Genomic DNA, 19,488 nt, shown 5'->3' with positions numbered 1-19,488 from the left:
ATCTCAATTCCTATCAAGAAGTGTTTTGTTGTTTAGTCAATCAAACAAGCTTAAAATCCTATGTAATTATTCATTTTCTTTTAGCAGACAGCTTATTACGATGGAACGTATTTTATTCAATATGTTTTTCTAAAAAATTTATTATATATCCATGCTAAGAAGAAACCATACCTTCCACTCATAATCGCAACATAGTCGTCTTCTTCATGGTGAAAGTTAGGCCTGGGATTTTGAACCGAACCGATTTGTCCGAACCGAACCGAACCGAGATTTGGACAAATCGGTTCGGTTCCACTTAATTGAGTTAAACCGATCGGAAAGGGTTTTAATTTAATTCGGTTAACCGAAGATTTCGGTTCGGTTCGAGCAAACCGAACGGGTAACCGAAATACAGAAACCCTAACCTAATAATGCCCTAGCCGCTCTTCTTCTTCATAATCTTCTTCGATTACTCCTTTTATTCTTCTTCTTCTTTCTCTTTTTCGATTCATCATCATCTTTATCTTCCTTTTCTTCTTCAATCTTCTTTCTCTTTTTCGATTCATCAATCATTCATCATCTTCTTCTTCAACTTCTTCTTCGATCTATTACTCAACAGCTTCTTCTTCTTTGATCCATCACCAACATCTTTTTCTTCGATTCACCATCTTTGAACATCATCATCTTCTTCGCCTTTCAGATCTATACACGAGCTCCACCTTACAGATCTCGCCGCCGGTGTCTCCAGTCATCAGTTCGTCGGTCGTTGTTGCTTCGTCGATTTCTTCTCGACACAAAATCTTCTTTTTCTCTGTTTTTTTTTTTTTTTTTTTGTCCCCAATTATGTTTTTTTAGAGAAAGCCCAACACTTAATTCCACAAAAAAAAAACAGACAGTCCATTTTTGACCCAACACTTAATTCCACAAAAAAAAACAGACATCACATTTTTGGCCCAAAACAACTAAACCGAAATAACCAAATTGCAAAAACCGAGATAACCGTGTCCGAACCGAACAGAACCGAAATCTTAGTCGGTTAGTTTCGGAATAGCATTCAAATTCCAAAATAACCGGAAAACCGAGAAACCGAACCCGAATAAACCGATCGGGTCCAATTCCAAGGCCTAGTGAAAGTTGTTAACCTCGGTTTAAAATCGATGGTTTGACTTATAAGCATTCTGGAATTCCTGTTATTTAGAAATTAAAAAAAAAAAACTATAAACTCTATATTTACAAACTGTAAACTCTCTATTAGCAAATCCATAAGTAGTTTTTTGGTTTACTAGAGGATGTTGTCAAAAAAAAAAATTGTAATAAAAGTCCAATATGATTGGAAATAAGAGCTACGCATTACTTAAGTCCAGCTTTTGACAGCAACACATGGATTCAAAGCAGTCGCTTGCCAACGTTACTGAAGTAATAAACAATATCAATTGTCATGAACTGAAGCAGTATATTACAAGTGAACTCTTGTAATTATCATAACACAATTTGATCACAAATCTCAAAGCTTTAAGCATTTATAGTAAATGGTAGCCCAATCTAAAGAGAGATTCAAACTGTTGAAAAAAGGCCGTGCAACGCACGGGCAGAGACACTAGTATTATATAATCTGAGTGTAATATCTTGTATTAATTAATAACAATAGGCTTAGTACTGCCGTCTGAAAACTAAATTGGGCTTCAGCCCATAAAAAGGCCCATTATAGCCCAAGTTAAAACCCGAATGAAGGATCCGGTCGGGAAGAAGGAGAAAGACAGAGAGAGAGATGGCGAGAGAGAAGAAGACGTGTGTAGAGTGTGGGCATAAGGTCAAATCTTTGTTCATTCAATACTCTCCTGGCAATTTTCGCCTCATGAAATGCGTAAGCTTTTGTTACCAAAACTAATTAATCTCTCTACTTGTAATTTTCCCAAAGTTTTCACCTTTTTTTTTTGATGTTAAATTGTGGTAGGAGAATTGCAATGAAGTAGCAGACGAATACGTCGAGTGTGAGCTATTGGTCTATCTCTCAATGTCCCTATCTTCAAGTTTCAATTTTTATGCTTTTGTGTGCATCAAGTTTTGATTTTTGTGTGTGTTTTGATAATAATCAGATTATTTTCATCGACTTGATTCTTCACAAAACTAAGGCTTATAGACACTTACTTTACAATGTGTTTAATCAAGAATCTGTTAATATTCAGGTACAGTTTTAATTTATGTCTGATCTCTGTTTAAACATATACTGTATGAATCTTAAGAGGATTTTAAACAATTTGGCAGCATCTGTTGTGGAAATTGGTCTTAGCTTATCTTCTTCTAGATACTTGTATCCTTTTAGATTTTTATATGTCTATACAACACTCATTTTGGAGAGGCTTTAACAATTTCAAAAGATAGAAGCTTGCTACTGCGAAGAACCAATGACGAATCAAATGTGTCTATGAGCTTTGTTCTTGAATCTCTAGAGGTTGGTTCTCTTTTCTTCCTTTGAACATTGCAGACAAATGTGATTATGACAATGTTAGTAAATGAACTTATAAGCATTTTAACAGGTTCTGGTCAATGTACTATCTGCGAATTTTGCTTTTGTTTTATCATTTGCACTTGCGGCTAAGATGATGCTGGTTATGTCAAGGTATATATATATATAGGTTTTCTTTATTATGAATTTGGCCAAAGTCACTTCCTTATGTTCCCTGAGTCTAAGTTAGTATATGATTTGCAGAGGAAAAGAGATTCTTTTGGGGGTATTAATCTCGAGTTACATCAAGATCTTTCTATTTGCTATGCCGGTATGTTTCATAAGACTTTCTTAAAATCTTGCCTATAATATCATAACCAATGGACATAGCTTCTTCTTGCTTCCATGCTAAGCTCTTAAACCGATGATACCGAAGAAGATATAGGTCTTTAAATGCTAAAATGTGGTATGTATGTAATTTTGGTTACAGGTCTGGGAATTCCCTGTTTCTGTGATCTTCATCGTAGATATGCTCGTTTTAACATCAAACGCAGTTGCTCTTAAAGGTCAGAATCTTTGACTCTGTGTTGCGATTGTGCATAGAGTTATCGACCTTACAAGTACCTGACATGTTTGTTTTGTTTATTTCATCATGATTTATTACTAGTGATGACTGAATCAGCAACGAGCAGATGCTTAGCAGTGTGTTTCATTGCACACTCAATTAGATTCTTGGTGGATCAGATCTCTGGGCCAATGTTCTTGAAACACTTAGGATCTGTCTTGTAATCTACCTTCTTTTGTAATTAACTTGTGATCTCATAATTTTTTTAGGGTCTTTAAACTCTTTTGTCTAAATCACCTATGATAATATGTTTAGAAAAATAAATGTGAGATCTTGAATTTCTTTTGTTCAATCCAACTCCTTTTGGGTGTATTAGAAGTCATAAAACTATATGCAATTCTCATTAATCTGATGTTAAGCTATACAAGGGTATTTATAGATGAGCTATACAATAGTTAACGGTGCTGTTATTATACAATTAACACTGTTAAGTCTCTGTTAACTCCTTCATATTCACAAATCTTCATATACTGTAATAGTCCCCCTTAAGCTGGCATGAAGAGATTCGAAATGCCAAGCTTACCCAAAAGAATCTTGAATTGACCAGGATATAAGGGTTTGGTGAGGATGTCTGCAACTTGACATTCTGTACGTACATGAATAAGCTTCAGAATTCCTTGAGAAACTCTGTCCTTGACTGTGTGGCAATCCCTTTCAACGTGTTTAGTACATTCATGAAAGACAGGATTGTTGCCAATATGAATCGCAGCCTGATTATCACAGTATAGAACAGTAGGATTATCAACAGGAATATGCAAATCTTCCAGTAAACTCCGGATCCAAACAATTTCACACACTGCTGAAGCCATGCTCCTGTATTCAGATTCTGCTGATGAACGTGAACATATATCTTGCTTCTTTGATTTCCAAGAAATGAGTGAATTTCCAAGAAAAACACAATAACCAGAAACAGATCTTCGAGAATCCGGACAAGCATCAAAATCTGAATCAGCAAATGCAGACAAAGTCATATTAGGGTCAGAGGAATAGAAAAGACCTTGACCAACTGTTCCTTTGATGTAACGCAAGAGCTTAAGAACAGCCTTGTAATGTGAATCCCTTGGAGCTTGTGTATACTGAGATAACTTGCGAACAGCAAAAGAAATATCCGGTCTGGTGATAGTCAAATAGATCAATTTACCAATGATGCTTCTATAAGTTTCTGGATTATCAATGAGTTCACCATCATCCTTGGACATTTTTAAATTTGGTTCCATAGGAATAGAAGAAGGTTTACATCCCAACAATCCAGCAGAATCTAATAGTTCAAGAGCATACTTTCTTTGACAAACTGAAATACCAGATTGAGATCTTGCTATCTCCAAACCAAGGAAATATTGAGCAGGTCCTAAATCTCGCAGTTTAAAATGTGACTGCAGTTGAGCCTTGACATAAGCAGCAGCATCATCATTGTTACTCGAGACTATTATATCATCCACATAAACAAGGACAATGAGAACAGTAGAACCTTTCACCATGGTGAATAAAGTATGATCTGAATGATTCTTCTGAAAACCAATGGCCTCCAGTGTCTCTGCAAATTTCAAGTACCATTGTCTTGAGGCTTGTTTAAGTCATAAAGAGACTTATTTAGTTTACATACTGCATTTTCTGGTAGAGAGTCCCCCTGTCGAGCAACATAACCAGGTGGTAACTGCATGTATATTTCTTCTTTCAAGTCGCCATTTAAGAAAGTAACATCTTGACAGAAGTAAGCTTTGCAACTGGAGAATATGTATCAACATAATCCAATCCTTCCTTCTGAGTGTAACCTTTAGCTACTAAACGAGCTTTATGTCTTTCAAGAGTGCCATCAGAATTGTATTTCACCTTATATACCCATTTGCAACCAATGATGTGTTTATTAGCAGGCAGAGAACAAATGGTCCAAGTGTTTGTGGATTCTAAAGCTGTTAACTCCTCTCCCATAGCATTAATCCAGACCATGTGTTTCTTTGCCTCTGTATATGTTGAAGGCTCAAATTCTTTAGTGATGACCGTCAAGAAAAAGAGATATGGTCCTGATATCCTGTCATAGGACAAATAATTGCAAAGAGGATATTTGACATCAGAACTCACATTATAACAATGGTAGTCCTGCAGATATGCAGGTGGTTTTGACTTTCTTGTAATATCAAGAACCAGATCAAATTGATCTTTACTACCATGCTTATTGTCTGCATTGACAACAACTGAATCTTCTACAGTTGGTGCATTCAGTGGATCAGGCGCAGGAGTGATAGTAGTATTCACAGAATCTCCTACTGTAGAATTACTGACTCTCACCCTTTGCTCAGAATCCAAATTTAGCTCAGGTGTGTCATTGATAAACGCAGAATCTCCTACTGCAGAATGATCAATATTAACATCATGTTGCTCTGAATCCTTGTGTGACTCTGTTGTGATAGCAGAATCTCCTACTGCTAAATCATCAACAATCTTTGTCACATAAGGAAACAGTTTCTGAATCTGCTGTGACATGTCTCCACCTTGGAGAGGAAATAATTCTTCATGGAAAATCACATGTCTAGATATGAAAATAGCATGTGTTTCAATATCCAGAAGTTTATACCCTTTTACACCAGTAGGGTATCCAAGAAAAACACAGGCTCTTGCACGAGGAGCAAACTTGTGTCTTTGATGTGGAGAAGTAGAAGCATAAGCTAAACATCCAAATGACTTCAGAGCACTGTAATCAGGCGGTATCTGCATCAATATTTCAAATGGTGACTGATTAAGAAGTTGTTCTGTAGGTAGCCTATTGATGAGAAAAACCGCAGTCAAAATACACTCATTCCAATACTCAAGAGGGAGATGAGACTGAAACATAAGGGCTCTAGCAACATTAAGGAGATGCTGATGCTTTCTTTCCACGACTGAGTTCTGCTGAGGTGTCTCTGGACATGAATGATAAGCAACAATACCTTTTTCTTTGTAGAATTTTGTAAAATTGAACTCAGGAGCATTATCTGAACGAACTCCTTTAACCTTAGTATTGAACTGAGTCTCAATCATAGCAATGAATCCAGGTAACACCGTGACAGCCTCTGATTTATTTCTGAGAAGATACACCCATGTAGCTCTAGAGTGATCATCAACAATTGTTAAAAAATATTTATAACCATCATGAGAAGTAACAGCAAATGGCCCCCATGTATCAATATGGATCAAATCAAAAGCTTTATTTGTTTTATTATTCCGGCTTACAAACGGCAAATGCTTCTGTTTAGCAAGGTGACAAACCTTACAATGGTTTTCTCTTGGAGAAAGAGAACTAGAAACAGATACAGATAATGAACCAGATATAGACTGTAGCTTTTGAGAAGAAGGATGACCCAATCGTTGGTGCCAAAGTTGCGGACTGATCTTGATGGTAGCACAAACTGTTGGTTTTGAAACTTCAGACGGTTGAAACTGCAAATCCAAGAAATATAACTTGTTGTGCAGTCTACCCTTGCCAATTATCAATTCCCTTGAAAGATCCTGAATATCACAGCCATGAGAATCAAACCACAAACAACAATGAATCTGTGTAGTTAAAGAGCTCACACTGAGTAAATGGAACTTAAACTGAGGAATGAATAAGACATTGTGCAAAGTTAAGTATGCACTGAGTTTTACTGTTCCCAAACCCTCTATTTTAACACCAACGCCAGTAGGTAGCTTCACTGTAGTATCATGAATAGGCATCATCATTTGAAACAGATTCTTATCATATGTAACATGGTGAGTAGCACCAGTATCCACTACCCATGTATCCATATTTGATATATTATCATCAGTAGAGTAGTAATATGAACCATTTTCTGCTGACATTGAACAAAATATGGAGGGAAAGAAGATACCAGTTAGCTGACAAATAGTAGGTTTCATGCTTGAAGAAGAAGAAGCCTCTGCAGGAATCTCAGTAATAGTAGCATTAGGAGAACCAGTAGAGAGCTGAGGCTGCAACTTAGAGCTGAGATAAGAAACCAAATGTTGAATCTGATCATTAGATAGAGCCACACCCTTATCAATATCCGAAGTAGAGTCAGTGATAGCAAGATTGGCTGATGCAGAAGGAGTGAAACGTTGATTAGGATTCTTTCGCTGATTCTTTGGTAACCAACCAGCAGGATAACCAATAATCTTGTAGCATTTGTCAGTAGTGTGACCAGATAAACCACAATGTGTGCAGGAAATACGAGATTTCTGAAAACTCTGCTGCTGAAAACTGGAGATCTGAGTCTTGACTTGGAAGGCAGATGGATTAGGTGTAATCACAATTCTTTGTCTCTGAGACTCATCTGATTCAAGCATATTATACATGTCAGAGAGACTAGGTCTTGGTTTCATGTTCAAGATCTGACCTCTGATATTAGAAAAATCATCATTAAGTCCCATAAGAAACTGAGTAATCCTTGTTGTCTCATGATCATCCAGAAGTTTCATGACCTGAGAGCAACGACAACCACCATTTTCCATCAAGTTCTTTGTACAAGCTAAACGTTCCCAGAGAGTAATCTTCTTTGTATAATAATCAGAGAGAGACATGTTGCCTTGACGCAAAGAACTGATCTCTTGCTCCAAATTATAAATCTGAGGAAGATTGCTCTTGTGATAACGCCTGTAAAGATCATCCCAAATAGCAGTAGCATCATTGAAATACAAGATACTAGCATAGATCTACTTAGAAACAACATTAAGAATCCAGGCCTTAACCATACTATTGCAACGAGTCCAGATCTTAAACAGAGGATCAGATTCAAGCGGTCGAGGAAGAGATCCATCAACGAAACTGAACTTATTCTTAGCTTCTAGACTAGTAGTCATAGTTATGATCCATGAATTGTAATTCTCACCAGTGAGAGTTTCTGATACGATTGATATACCAGGATGATCACTAGAGTGAAGGAAGTAAGGATTATGATGACTATCAATCGAATCGGAGTTCGCTGGTAGCTGATTCATGGAAGATGAACCTGGATTCGAGCTTCGAGTAACAATCGGTGAATCTTCACCGGAATCTTGTGATGTCGATCGATTTCTGAGCTGCTTGGTTCCTTTCCTCGCCATCGCGATTAGAATCGGATATCGATGAGAGAAAAGATGAACACAACAAGGGCTGATGTGAGATCGTCGAGAAGAAAACAAGCTTCGAAAAAAAAATTTTCTCGGGAAAGTAGAATTTTCTAGGAAAATGTAACAAACTTTTGAATGAGAAAGCGTTTAATGCTCTGATACCATATTAGAAGTCATAAAACTATATGCAATTCTCATTAATCTGATGTTAAGCTATACAAGGGTATTTATAGATGAGTTATACAATAGTTAACGGTGCTGTTATTATACAATTAACACTGTTAAGTCTCTGTTAACTCCTTCATATTCACAAATCTTCATATACTGTAATAGGGTGATTCAGCAACACTCTTACAATAAAAATGTGATAACAGACCCCTAAAATGCATTAACTTTGGGCACAAGTAATAATCTTCCCCAATTTGAAACTCGTATTAAAAAAATCGGACAAGTAGAAAAGAAAATAAAGAAGTCGAATTTTAAAAAAATCATCACGAGTGATAAAGCAATGGAAGCAATAATAAATGTAATATGTATTTCAAATATTATTTAATACTTGAATAATTCAAAAGGTTGATAACAAAAGAAAATGAATTAATAATTTTACGATTTATTGTTCCAACGTTTAGATTTGACTTGGGAGCAGGGAAATATGAACGTTGTGAAACGGTAACATTTTTTTGATCGTTTGAATTAATATTTTAATGAAAAAAATTAAGATAATGGACTCTATAAGTACTACCACTCCTATCTGCGGACACAAATCTGAATCCTCCCTCTTACAAACGTCAATAACACTCTCTGTTCTATCCTCTTATTAGTTCTGTTCTTCCACTTGAGTTCTCATTCCGACAACAGAAACAAACATAGAAGCATCATCTTAGAGGTAAACTACTCTTGATCTAGTTCCTATAGCTTGTTTACCATTAAAAGATTCTTCTTAGTCTCTGCTAATTACCCTGTTCGTCATCTTTCTAACATGTGGGGAAGTGTAGATGAAAATCTTTTATCGAGTTAAACAAAGATTCTTGCTAGTCTCTGCTAATTACTCTGCTCTGTTTTTAATCCATTTTATAGATCTTGCTGTCTTAAATCTAATGAACTGATTTTTAGCTATACATGTGTTAGTAACTTTAAAAAAAAAATGTGTTAAGAAACTAATTTTCAGTTATATATGCGAGTCTTTAAATTATATATCATGCTGTCTTAACTTCAATTATGTGAGAATAATTTAAGTAGATAAGTTCTGTCTAAGAAAACATAGAAGATTTTTTTTAAAAGAAATTCGTTAGAAACTGAGGAAGAATTGGTTTAGTCTAACTGATTTATTCATATTTGGATTTTTAAGTAACGTAATTATAATAATGTATGTATAAAAACTGTTGACAAGGTGGAAAAAAGATTGTAATGACCAATGATGATTGATTTTAACTAAATTTTGCAGAGCATACAAAGCCTAGGGACTGTCTCCGGAGTTCCATCTTCTACTTGGCCTACCTTTGAAGTTAACCAGATTGTGTATGTATGTATGTAATTTTTTTTTTTTTTTTTGATGAAAGATGGATATGTATAGGGTGTAGATGAAAATCGGTGACGTGTGTGTAGGGTGTGAGAGTGTGTGTGTGTATGCGTAGATGTATGTATAGGGTGTGAGAGAGACGGAGCGTAGAGAGCAACGAAGCAAACGAAAACACACACACGAAAACACAAAAATGACTTACGAACCTAATCGCCAAAGCCCAAACGATCGTTAGACCCACAAAATCGACTAACGCCAACTTAATCTTGAAGACCACAAGCGCTAGATGAAACACATAAATTTGGCTAACGCTAACTTAATCGCCGAAGACCAAACGATCTCTAGACGAAGCACAACGGTTACCTAGCAACATACAAAATTGACTCACACAAAAATTTAGACAAACCCTCATCACCGGAAACCATACAAATTATACATGAATAAACCGCTAGACGAAACACACCAGAATAATTAGAAAATGACAACTAATATAAACACACCAAAACGAATGAACATATTAAATTTTTTTTTGACACACAAAAATGACAACTATAAAGGAAAAATAATTAGAAAAAGCCAAATTAAAAATCTATTCATCAGCACTGATCTCATAAATAATAAAAAATTTCGTCTAATCCTGATCATGAAAAAGATAAAGGAAAAAAAATCACTATCAAAAATATCATCGAGGAACATTTTAAAGTGGCTAATCCACTTGAGAGAAACACATGTGAATCTCTCCCAAAAATCTTAAATTCTTTGTTTTTCGTCTTAGCTTCAATATTTTTTGGGTTTTATTCGCCTTGCGACTTGGTTTGCCCGAACCGAACCGAGCTGGTTATTTCGGTTTTTGGTTATTTAAGACTTTGAAAATTCTACCGGTTATTTAAGACTTTGGTTCGGATATCGATTAATTCAGTTTTTGGTTTTATTAAGATAATAACTTATCAGCTCCTCATCGGTCGGCTCTGTTTTGGTTTTTTTAGGGGGAAGTGAAACAGAGAGAGGATTTAAATTGTCGAATAAAAAAAAACTTAATTTAAATTGAAAGGCTAAGAAGGATCATTCTTTTTAATGTTATGTCTTATTTCTTACGCTACTACACAACGAAGTCACAAATGGTAATGGTACAAATTAAACACCGTGTGGGCTCCACTGGCTTTGTGACTCATTTAATTACTTGATGTAGACGGTAATTAAAACCGTGTGTCTCTATACTCTTTTAATCTTTTTTTTTTTTTTTTTTTTCTAAACCATCGTATAAAAATATGAACCTGATACAATATTAGTCTAACAGAGTTGAAATATGTGGTTCGAGTTATGTGATAATATACAAAAAAAAATTGTTGATAATGATAGTATACATTGAGTAACATCTTCTTGTGATGTTTAAACAAGGAATATACTGCGATATTTGTTTGAATTCCTCGAACTTATTTAAATTCCATTTTATTTGAGAGGATTAGTTTATTTTGTGTACATTGTATCCATTTTAAAACTTTTTTTAGTGGAAAACTTTTACCCAAAAGATTTTTTTTTGTTATTATCCTTAGAATTAGTTAAAATTATAGGCTGGTATGTGAGTGGTGCCAGTCATACCCAATACCCATAATGTAGAACCTAAAAGCAAAGAATTTTTCTAGCTAAATTTTTAACTCTAAAAGGTATTACTAGTCATACTCATAATGTTTTAAGAAAGACAGGAGGTTGATTATTTTTATAAATGGGTTAAAAATTTGGTGGATCAAATCTATTGGCCAATGTCTTAGGATCTGTCATGTATCTACCAATACATGAGCTTGTTATCTCATAATCTGTTTTTAGGATCTTTAGACTCTTTTGTCTAATATATATAATATGTTCATAAAGATAAATGTAGGATCTTGAGACGAGACACTCTTCTTTAATCCAACTTCTTTTGGGTAATTCAAAAGCTCTCTTGCAGTGAAAATGAGATAACAAGCCATAAAATGCATTAACTTTAGACACAAACAACATATATTCCCAATTTGAAGAGAAACAGACACTGTAAAGTCCTATAACCAAATCTGTAAGCTATAAAGGCTGAGAACAATTGAGTCTCATCTCTAGTTAATACACACTGACACACATATATATTCAGAAGAATTTTAAGTTCAGAGAGAGTGACTAGTTAGGAATTGATGCTTAGTTAAACTGATATGATGTCGTTAATGAGAGCCAGAAAGAGGACGAAGCCTATGATCATGTTAATGAGATAGATATACGGTGAATTCTCGCGTTTTCTCTCCATTGCTTCCTTTGTAATAAACAAGCCCTTCTTCTCTGTCTTCACCATACCTTGTGTAACCTGAAAAAGAAACAACATCGTTTATTATCTTTATAAGTTTGAGATAATAAGATACAAGCACCCACAGAATTAACATACGAGCAGCTCAAGACCTCTGGTTTTGATGGTTTGGTGCACCGTGCGAGTTGAGATTCCCGGGTCTTTCTACTGATGAAAGGTTCATCAGAAGTTTGTGTATCTTTGCTCAACGATAGAATCTCACCTCCGAAATTCTGGAGAAAGTGCCTATTTGAACTACCAACACTATCACCTGGACTTGATGTTCCTTTGTAACTCTGTCATATTAGAATGAAAAACCTGTGAATACACAAACTCCATGAAAAGTCATCAGGAAAATGAGTGATGTGCTTTACCGTTGCAGATATCGATACAGCATCTCTATCACTATCACTGCTATAATCAGCAATGATCCCTGACAAAGATTTCTTTGGCCTGTAATCGTTGTGATTCTCTTGCATTATGAATTCTAGATCAGAAAACACATCTTCAAAGTTCCCTCCATTATGAGTGATGTGTGTTACCGTTGTAGATATCGATCCAGCATCACTGCTACTATCGCTGCTATAATCAATGGTCCCTGTCAAAGGTTTCTTTGGCATGTGATCGTTGCGGTTCTCTTGCATTATTAATTCTTGATAGGGATGCACGCCTTCAAAATTCCCTCCGTTATAACCTGCATTCCGATAATCATCTCCGTAACGCGTTAGTTGATGCACGTTAAGGTTGTTGTTATTGTTGTTGTCGCTGAAAAACGTGTCTGCATTAAATCCATCCCACTCAGAGAGATCCTCTTGTTGGACGATCATTGGGATTCTCAAGTCATTCATAGACAAACCATCAATGTTTTCTTCATTGGCGAACAAATATTCAACTTGTTCTCGATCAACATGCCTCAATCCACGGATAAACTCATCATCATTCAAGGCTAAGTGAGGACCTTGTGGCTGCAAGCAAGTTTTTGGATCCTCTTGTTCCAAATCATCTAAAGACATACCCAAGAAATTTTCTCTACCTGGCTGCTCAACCTGAAGCTGTAAAAAGAAACAACAACAACAACAACAACAAAGTAAACACACAAGTCGATAGTAATGAAACATCTCTGAAACTGGATTCACCTCAGGCTCAGCCGCTCTGTTAATCGCTCTGGTAGTATTCGAATCGGAGCGACTTGGCTCATATGAAATGTCTGCAGCTTCACCCTTATACTTTACTACAGAAACAGGACTCACCTCTGGTGGTATGCTAGTAGTCACTCTGATTGTATTCATATCGAAAACCAAAGATTGACTTGGATCACTTGAGCTATTACCATTTGAAATGTCTGCCTTCTTTTTACTATTGTTATCAAATATTTTGTAGAGAACATAGGAATCCTGAAAAATATCAAAACCTCACAAATTCATATTTTCAATTACACACACACACACACACAAACTTTGGCAGAATAAATAATTAAGCCTGGTTCTCTAAAAAAAGTCAATATTTTTCTATAACTCTAAAAAAAATTTCACAAAAAAATGGATACTCTTTTAACACTGAAAAATCTCAACATGACTATCATTCCAAAACAACCCCAAAATCATTTGAACAAGAGAGAAGCTTATGTAAGAAAAATGAAAGTACCAGATTAGGATGAGGCAAGGAAGTGATCTGATACTCATGGATAACCCAAGAACTCTTCTCCCCTTTGGCTTTAGGAGCATCAAGGTCATCGAACAAAATACCTCGTTTTTTCCCTATCTTGTTTCCACTCTCATCTTTAATTTTCGTAACTAGACCACCAACTTTCCATTTCCAAGATTTGATACTTCTCTTCCTCTTCTTCGCGGTCTTGTACTGTTTACGAGCAAAGAAGTAGTATACACGATCGTTCGATTTGATCTTCGACAACGCTACAGAAAACCCACAAAAAAAAATCAAAACAAACAACAAATTCAAAACTTTTTTTAAACGATCGATGAAATCGAAGTGAAGAAAGTAGTGAGTTACATGAAAAAGAAGAGGGATGGTGATTTAGTATGTTGATCTCGTTTATAGTGTCGTCGACGAGCCATGTGTTTCCCAAAATCTTGTTCTTCAGATAATAACTTATCAGCTCCTCATCCGTTGGTCGAAATCCAAATCCTGGTTTTTGCTCCATCTTCACTCTAAAATCAAGAAGATGAAGTTTTTTCTCAAAGGTTTCTTTTTTTTTCTCAAAGGCTCTGTTTTTTTTTTCTTAGGGGGAAGAGAAGAAACAGAGAAGGGTATTTAAATTGTCGAATAAACTTATTTTTTACTTTTTAAGGCTTATGTTTTACGCATTCTCACAGAAAAAAATGGTAATTTTCTCACTAAAATAAATTAAAAGTCTTGTGGATCCCACTGGCTTAGTGGTCGGCACATGAACTGATGAAATATGTGGTTTGAGTTAAATGATATTTATACATTGAGTTATACTATAAGTAAATTCTTCAAAAAGTTTACACAATGAATATATTGCGATTTTGCTTCAATTTCTCTAACTTAAATTTAAAGTCCCAAGTGATTGAGACTCTATTACTTCACTTTCTTTTGTTCATTTGTATTCTTTTAGTGAAATTTGTTTTGCCAAAAAAATCGAGTCTAAACTTCTTTTTTAAAAAAAATTTCTTTTTTTTATAGCTAAAATGAGTTAAAAAAATTTATTTGCTGCTTTTCATTTGATTGGTAAAAAAATGAAAGAACCTAAAGTAAAGTATTTTTCTATCTAAAAATATTTTACTCTAAAGTAATTATCAGTCATACCCATAATGTTTAGAGACACGAGGTTGATTATTTAATAAACGGGTTAATCTTCATATACCAAAATTTAGACTAAAGCTGAAATTTGTAAAATGGCTGACAATTTTATCACTTGTGTTTTTGATAATTAAACTAAACTTCTTAAACACCATATGATCTAGTATCTTTATATAGAGATAGTATATACTAAATACAGATACATCTCTCACATTTCAAACTTTTATAATGCGAACTTTTAACTTTTTAGACGCATTAAGATAACTCAAACTCCACACAAACTCCACACGCATAAGTAACAAACTAACAATTATCCAATGATCAAAAGGTTAATTAATTATAAGAAAACAATAATTATATAACTTTTTCGATCTCTTTTTGTTCCTAATTGGAAACGTGGCAAGTTCATAAAAGTTGTTGGAAACTTCCTACTCAAGTTGTTGCTTTCTGTCAACATAGTCTCTCTAGTTACGACGTCGACAGACGACAGGAAACGGATTTTACATCACAATTTAAAATTGTTAGAGAAATTTAAAAATTATTTGAAATGCAGAGGAAAAAGCATAGAACTAAAACCAATTATCTACATACCAAAATGTTAAACCAAATTGCTCCCATCATCAACTCTTGACCAACATAAAGCTATATAACCTATGATCATGTGTTTTTTTTTTGTTTCTGTTTTACTGTCAACCTACGATCATGTTCATAAAGATTGTATAGAATTTTGAGATTCTACTGTCTAATCCACCTATGATCATATGTTCCATAAAGATAAATATGTAGGATCTTAATACACTCTTGCTTAATCTTTCTCTGTTTTCAGAAATGAGATTACAAACTCTACTATACATTTGACTTTAGGCACAAGAAAGACCTGTAAGATATTCAGGTTGAGAACAATCAAGTTTCAAACATTCAGAAGAAAGCAGGATTAAAAAATGCCATATTTGATCTGCTCTCGTGATCAAAACTTCTTCAGCGGGTTCAAGCTTTGACGGGTAGTAAAACCGATACGACGAATGAAGCCTATGATCATCAGATAGATAAACCGTGGTGTCTTGCGGTTTCTCTCCATTGCGTCCTCTGGAATAAACAAGCACTTCTCCTCTGTTTTCACCAAAGATGACTCATTGTTCATGGATGCATCAACATCTCTTGGAATCTCTTGTTTCACCTGAAAAGGAAATCCAACATATGTTTGAGATTATAAGATACAAACAAGTAGCAACAAAATCTACATAAGAGCAACTCAAGACCTCTTGTTTTGATGGTACAGTGCGTTGTGTGAATTGATATTCCCGGGTCTCTCTACTGATTGAAGGATCTGCACAAGTTTGTAGATCTTTGCAAGAGTCTGTGCTTGAGCAACTTGACAAGCGTCTGCTTGAACTACCAACACTATTATTTGGACTTGATATTCCTTGGTAACTCTGTCAGGTTAGAATAGATAGCTGAGAATACAGAATACTTCATGGAAGTAATGATAAATAAAATGAGTGATGTGTGTTACCGTTGTAGATATCGATCCAGCATCACTGCTACTATCGCTGCTATAATCAATGGTCCCTGTCAAAGGTTTCTTTGGCATGTGATCGTTGCGGTTCTCTTGCATTATTAATTCTTGATAGGGATGCACGCCTTCAAAATTCCCTCCGTTATAACCTGCATTCCGATAATCATCTCCGTAACGCGTTAGTTGATGCACGTTAAGGTTGTTGTTATTGTTGTTGTCGCTGAAAAACGTGTCTGCATTAAATCCATCCCACTCAGAGAGATCCTCTTGTTGGACGATCATTGGGATTCTCAAGTCATTCATAGACAAACCATCAATGTTTTCTTCATTGGCGAACAAATATTCAACTTGTTCTCGATCAACATGCCTCAATCCACGGATAAACTCATCATCATTCAAGGCTAAGTGAGGACCTTGTGGCTGCAAGCAAGTTTTTGGATCCTCTTGTTCCAAATCATCTAAAGACATACCCAAGAAATTTTCTCTACCTGGCTGCTCAACCTGAAGCTGTAAAAAGAAACAACAACAACAACAACAACAAAGTAAACACACAAGTCGATAGTAATGAAACATCTCTGAAACTGGATTCACCTCAGGCTCAGCCGCTCTGTTAATCGCTCTGGTAGTATTCGAATCGGAGCGACTTGGCTCATATGAAATGTCTGCAGCTTTACCCTTATACTTTACTTGGCAGATAACATATTTCCTCTGAACAAATTCCAAAGGTACACACATCAATCACAAACACTCTTGACAGCAAATTGATACTCTTTACACCACACTAACACAGAACCTCAAATTGAACTAGATGTTCTCTAAACAAATTCCAAAGGTTCACACACATAAGTTTTTTTCCAACCAAACAACAAAAACAGAACACACATCAATCAAACAACTCAATCACAAGCTTGGACAGCAAAGTTAGAATCTTTACACCAACAAAGACCTCAAAAAATAGATCACAGGGGAAATAACAGCTAACGATTAGATCCAGTATAAAGATAGCTCTGAAAGAGTTGTGTTACCTTATCATGAGGCAAGCAAGTGATGTGATACTCGTGCATAGCCCAAGGAGTTCTAACTCCATTAGGACCTTTACCTTCATGGTACACAAGCGTCTTCTTAAAACCGATCACAACACCATTTCCTCTTTTATCCCTAATTTTCCGATCAACACCAGTAGGTTTCCAAAACCCAGAACCTGTAGTTCTCTTCATTTCATTCTTCTTCCGGTTCGTGTACTCAATCGGAGAGAAGAAGTACCATTCAAGATCTTCCGATTGGATCTTAGCTAACTCTGCAACAACAACAACAAAAAAAAGAACCCAAATTTAGAAATGATCGATGATGATACAAAGAGAGAGAGAGAGAGAGAGAGAGAGAGAGAGAGAGATCAATGATCATGAACTTACTAGGCAAATCCTTGCTGGGTTTGTGGCTCAAGATGTTGATCTCGCTAATGGCTTCATCAACGAGCCAAGTTTTTGTACCCAGATTTTTGTTCTTCAGGTAATGGTTAATCAATTCCTCTCCCGTCGGACTAAATCTATACCCAATCAGATCTTTCACCATTTTTTTGATACAGAAACTGATCGAAAAAGCAAAACTTTCTGAATCGTGACTAAAAAATTTATAGGGTTTGAGTGAATTTTTTTTTGTTTTGTTTTTGTTTCTCTCTCTCTGTTTTTCTTTCTTTTTCAAATACAATCAGTAGTAAGTGATTGGTGAAGAGATAGCGAGTGTTGGTGGTATTTATAGTTCTTTTTTTTTTTATTCTATTTTGTCAATAATATAACTCTAACATTTTAAAAAATAAAAAATAAAAATAATTTTTAGTAATTTCTCAGTAAGTAAGCAGAAAATGAGACGTGGCAAGTTCTTAATGGGTAGGAAGCCCTTGAAGCTGTATGTTTCGTCTACTCGCGGCCAAACCGTGTTGTGTTTATTTCTTATGTTTTTTTTATTAATTAGTGAATTTATTTTAATTTTACATGTTTTTTTTTTTATTTTTGAAATTGTGTTTAATGTTGTCACTATCAGCGTAATTTTCTCACATTTTTATGTGAATTAACTCCAAATTTACAATGATCAGATTTTAATTAGTCTAATACTAACTTGTATTGGGAGAAATGTAAAATTATGTACGTACTGTTAACAATAAGATAAGATTTACATTGAATGGAAAAATGTTTTCCAATAATTTAGCTCTAAAGGTTGACAAATTACAGGAAAATAAAAAAAAATTACAGAACAGAATATATTTTTATTGTGAATGAAAATGAAGACGTGGCAAGTTATTGACGGTTCATTGCTTGAGCTTCGAACGTAAGTATGCAGCTCTTGTTTATTTGGGTCGAAGGATCTTTCGGAAATCATAGCCGCCACCAATGACGACATGACGTTATTACTTTCTGTTACTGCAATTTTGTATTACTAATTTTGTCTATTTTCTATAACATATGGTTCTATTATTATTATTAGGCTTTTCAAGAAAATCATAAACATTTCCTCTTCTCTTTTTTTTTTTTTGGTAAATTGAAAAACATAACAGTTCGTATAACTAGATAAGGATTTGAATTAACAAATTCTTATATATGACCTTGACTTGCAAGGAAGGGACATTAAAATTACCTAAACAAGAGAAAGGTTCATATATATGATACTATATAGGATCAATCATATGCAAATGTATACTTATAGACTAGTTTAAAAGATTTGATTGATTGATAATCAAAATCTCACTGTTATGACTTATGATCAAACACATAGACCAGTCCATGTCCGGTATGTAATCATTCTCTTAATTCTCAACAAACCAAATCTTTGAGAAACCTTTTCAAACCCAATCCACTTGTCTCTGTCAAATAGTGAATGTAATAATTTTCAAAACCCTAAATTGCATTTAACTTTTAGACACAAGACATACCTCTTGTTCATACATACACGCACATATATACATGAAAATTTCAGAAGAAAACAGAATGAAATAAAAGCAAGTTTAAAAAGGAGTGCTTTGATCAATCTGCGTTGTCTATCTCTCGCGATCAAACTTCATCAGCGGGTTCAAGTTTTGACGGTTAGTAAAACCGATATGATGTTGCCAATGAGAGCCACCAAGAGTATGATGCCTATGATCATCCTCATCAGATAGATATACCGTGGATTCTTGCGGTTTCTCTCCATTGCTTCTTCTGTAATAAACCAGCTCTGCTTCTCTTCTTCGCCATAAGAGCACCAGTCTTGATGTATCTTG

The 19,488-nt window shown here is 35.1% G+C and overlaps 4 protein-coding genes and 1 long non-coding RNA gene across 6 annotated transcripts in view; 2 read left to right on the top strand and 3 right to left on the bottom strand.

The window, feature by feature from the left end:
• The first annotated feature begins 1,738 nt into the window (after nt 1–1,738).
• On the top strand, nt 1,739–3,342 carry LOC9308959 (protein arv1 homolog). Its single transcript, XM_021020233.1, has 9 exons — nt 1,739–1,843; nt 1,934–1,981; nt 2,076–2,165; nt 2,245–2,290; nt 2,358–2,431; nt 2,517–2,599; nt 2,690–2,756; nt 2,916–2,991; nt 3,093–3,342. Exons 1-9 carry the CDS (start codon nt 1,748–1,750, stop codon nt 3,212–3,214), a joined length of 702 nt encoding a protein of 233 aa, XP_020875892.1. The 5' UTR covers nt 1,739–1,747; the 3' UTR covers nt 3,215–3,342.
• Nucleotides 3,343–8,835: 5,493 nt separating this feature from the next.
• LOC110227732 lies at nt 8,836–10,705 on the top strand. The gene is made up of 2 exons (XR_002331426.1): nt 8,836–8,997; nt 9,556–10,705. It is a non-coding gene; the product is annotated as an uncharacterized LOC110227732 (long non-coding RNA).
• Nucleotides 10,706–11,610: 905 nt separating this feature from the next.
• Nucleotides 11,611–14,180, bottom strand: LOC9308957 (NAC domain-containing protein 69). Of its 2 annotated transcripts, none has more exons than XM_021023830.1 (6): nt 13,949–14,180; nt 13,583–13,851; nt 13,075–13,332; nt 12,313–12,990; nt 12,052–12,234; nt 11,611–11,959 (listed from the first exon to the last, which is right to left on the bottom strand). In XM_021023830.1, the coding sequence occupies exons 1-6, from the start codon at nt 14,097–14,099 to the stop codon at nt 11,801–11,803; spliced, it is 1,698 nt and encodes a 565-aa protein (XP_020879489.1). In that variant the 5' UTR covers nt 14,100–14,180; the 3' UTR covers nt 11,611–11,800. The 2 variants fall into 2 exon arrangements, with proteins under 2 accessions (XP_020879489.1, XP_020879490.1); XM_021023831.1 differs by having other exon boundaries at nt 11,869–11,959; nt 12,038–12,234; nt 13,949–14,179.
• Nucleotides 14,181–15,465: 1,285 nt separating this feature from the next.
• On the bottom strand, nt 15,466–17,952 carry LOC9308956 (NAC domain-containing protein 68). The gene is made up of 6 exons (XM_002872841.2): nt 17,648–17,952; nt 17,261–17,532; nt 16,827–16,943; nt 16,233–16,742; nt 15,979–16,152; nt 15,466–15,896 (listed from the first exon to the last, which is right to left on the bottom strand). The coding sequence occupies exons 1-6, from the start codon at nt 17,805–17,807 to the stop codon at nt 15,687–15,689; spliced, it is 1,443 nt and encodes a 480-aa protein (XP_002872887.1). The 5' UTR covers nt 17,808–17,952; the 3' UTR covers nt 15,466–15,686.
• Nucleotides 17,953–19,057: 1,105 nt separating this feature from the next.
• LOC9308955 (NAC domain-containing protein 69) overlaps nt 19,058–19,488 on the bottom strand; it is a 2,390-nt gene continuing 1,959 nt past the window's right edge. The window contains 2 exon segments of the mRNA XM_021021335.1: nt 19,058–19,314; nt 19,317–19,480. Coding sequence (XP_020876994.1) covers nt 19,267–19,314; nt 19,317–19,480 — 212 coding nt within the window. The 3' untranslated portion in view covers nt 19,058–19,266.

Source organism: Arabidopsis lyrata (assembly GCF_000004255.2).
Source record: "Arabidopsis lyrata subsp. lyrata unplaced genomic scaffold ARALYscaffold_6, whole genome shotgun sequence".
Taxonomy (NCBI): Eukaryota; Viridiplantae; Streptophyta; class Magnoliopsida; order Brassicales; family Brassicaceae; genus Arabidopsis; species Arabidopsis lyrata.
This window is presented reverse-complemented; position numbering and strand designations above follow the sequence as displayed.

Coding starts and splice junctions, on each gene's coding strand:
- LOC9308959 (XM_021020233.1), top strand. CDS start 1,748: ATGGCGAGAGAGAAGAAGACGTGTGTAGAGTGTGGGCATAAGGTCAAA. Junction 2,166..2,244: donor AAGAATCTGTTAATATTCAG/GTACAGTTTTAA, acceptor ACAATTTGGCAG/CATCTGTTGTGGAAATTGGT. Junction 2,432..2,516: donor TTGTTCTTGAATCTCTAGAG/GTTGGTTCTCTT, acceptor GCATTTTAACAG/GTTCTGGTCAATGTACTATC.
- LOC9308957 (XM_021023830.1), bottom strand. CDS start 14,099: ATGGAGCAAAAACCAGGATTTGGATTTCGACCAACGGATGAGGAGCTG. Junction 13,333..13,582: donor CCTTGCCTCATCCTAATCTG/GTACTTTCATTT, acceptor GATATTTTTCAG/GATTCCTATGTTCTCTACAA. Junction 11,960..12,051: donor CCAAACCATCAAAACCAGAG/GTCTTGAGCTGC, acceptor TTTCTTTTTCAG/GTTACACAAGGTATGGTGAA.
- LOC9308956 (XM_002872841.2), bottom strand. CDS start 17,807: ATGGTGAAAGATCTGATTGGGTATAGATTTAGTCCGACGGGAGAGGAA. Junction 17,533..17,647: donor ACCCAGCAAGGATTTGCCTA/GTAAGTTCATGA, acceptor TTGTTGTTGCAG/AGTTAGCTAAGATCCAATCG. Junction 16,153..16,232: donor CTGGATCGATATCTACAACG/GTAACACACATC, acceptor CTAACCTGACAG/AGTTACCAAGGAATATCAAG.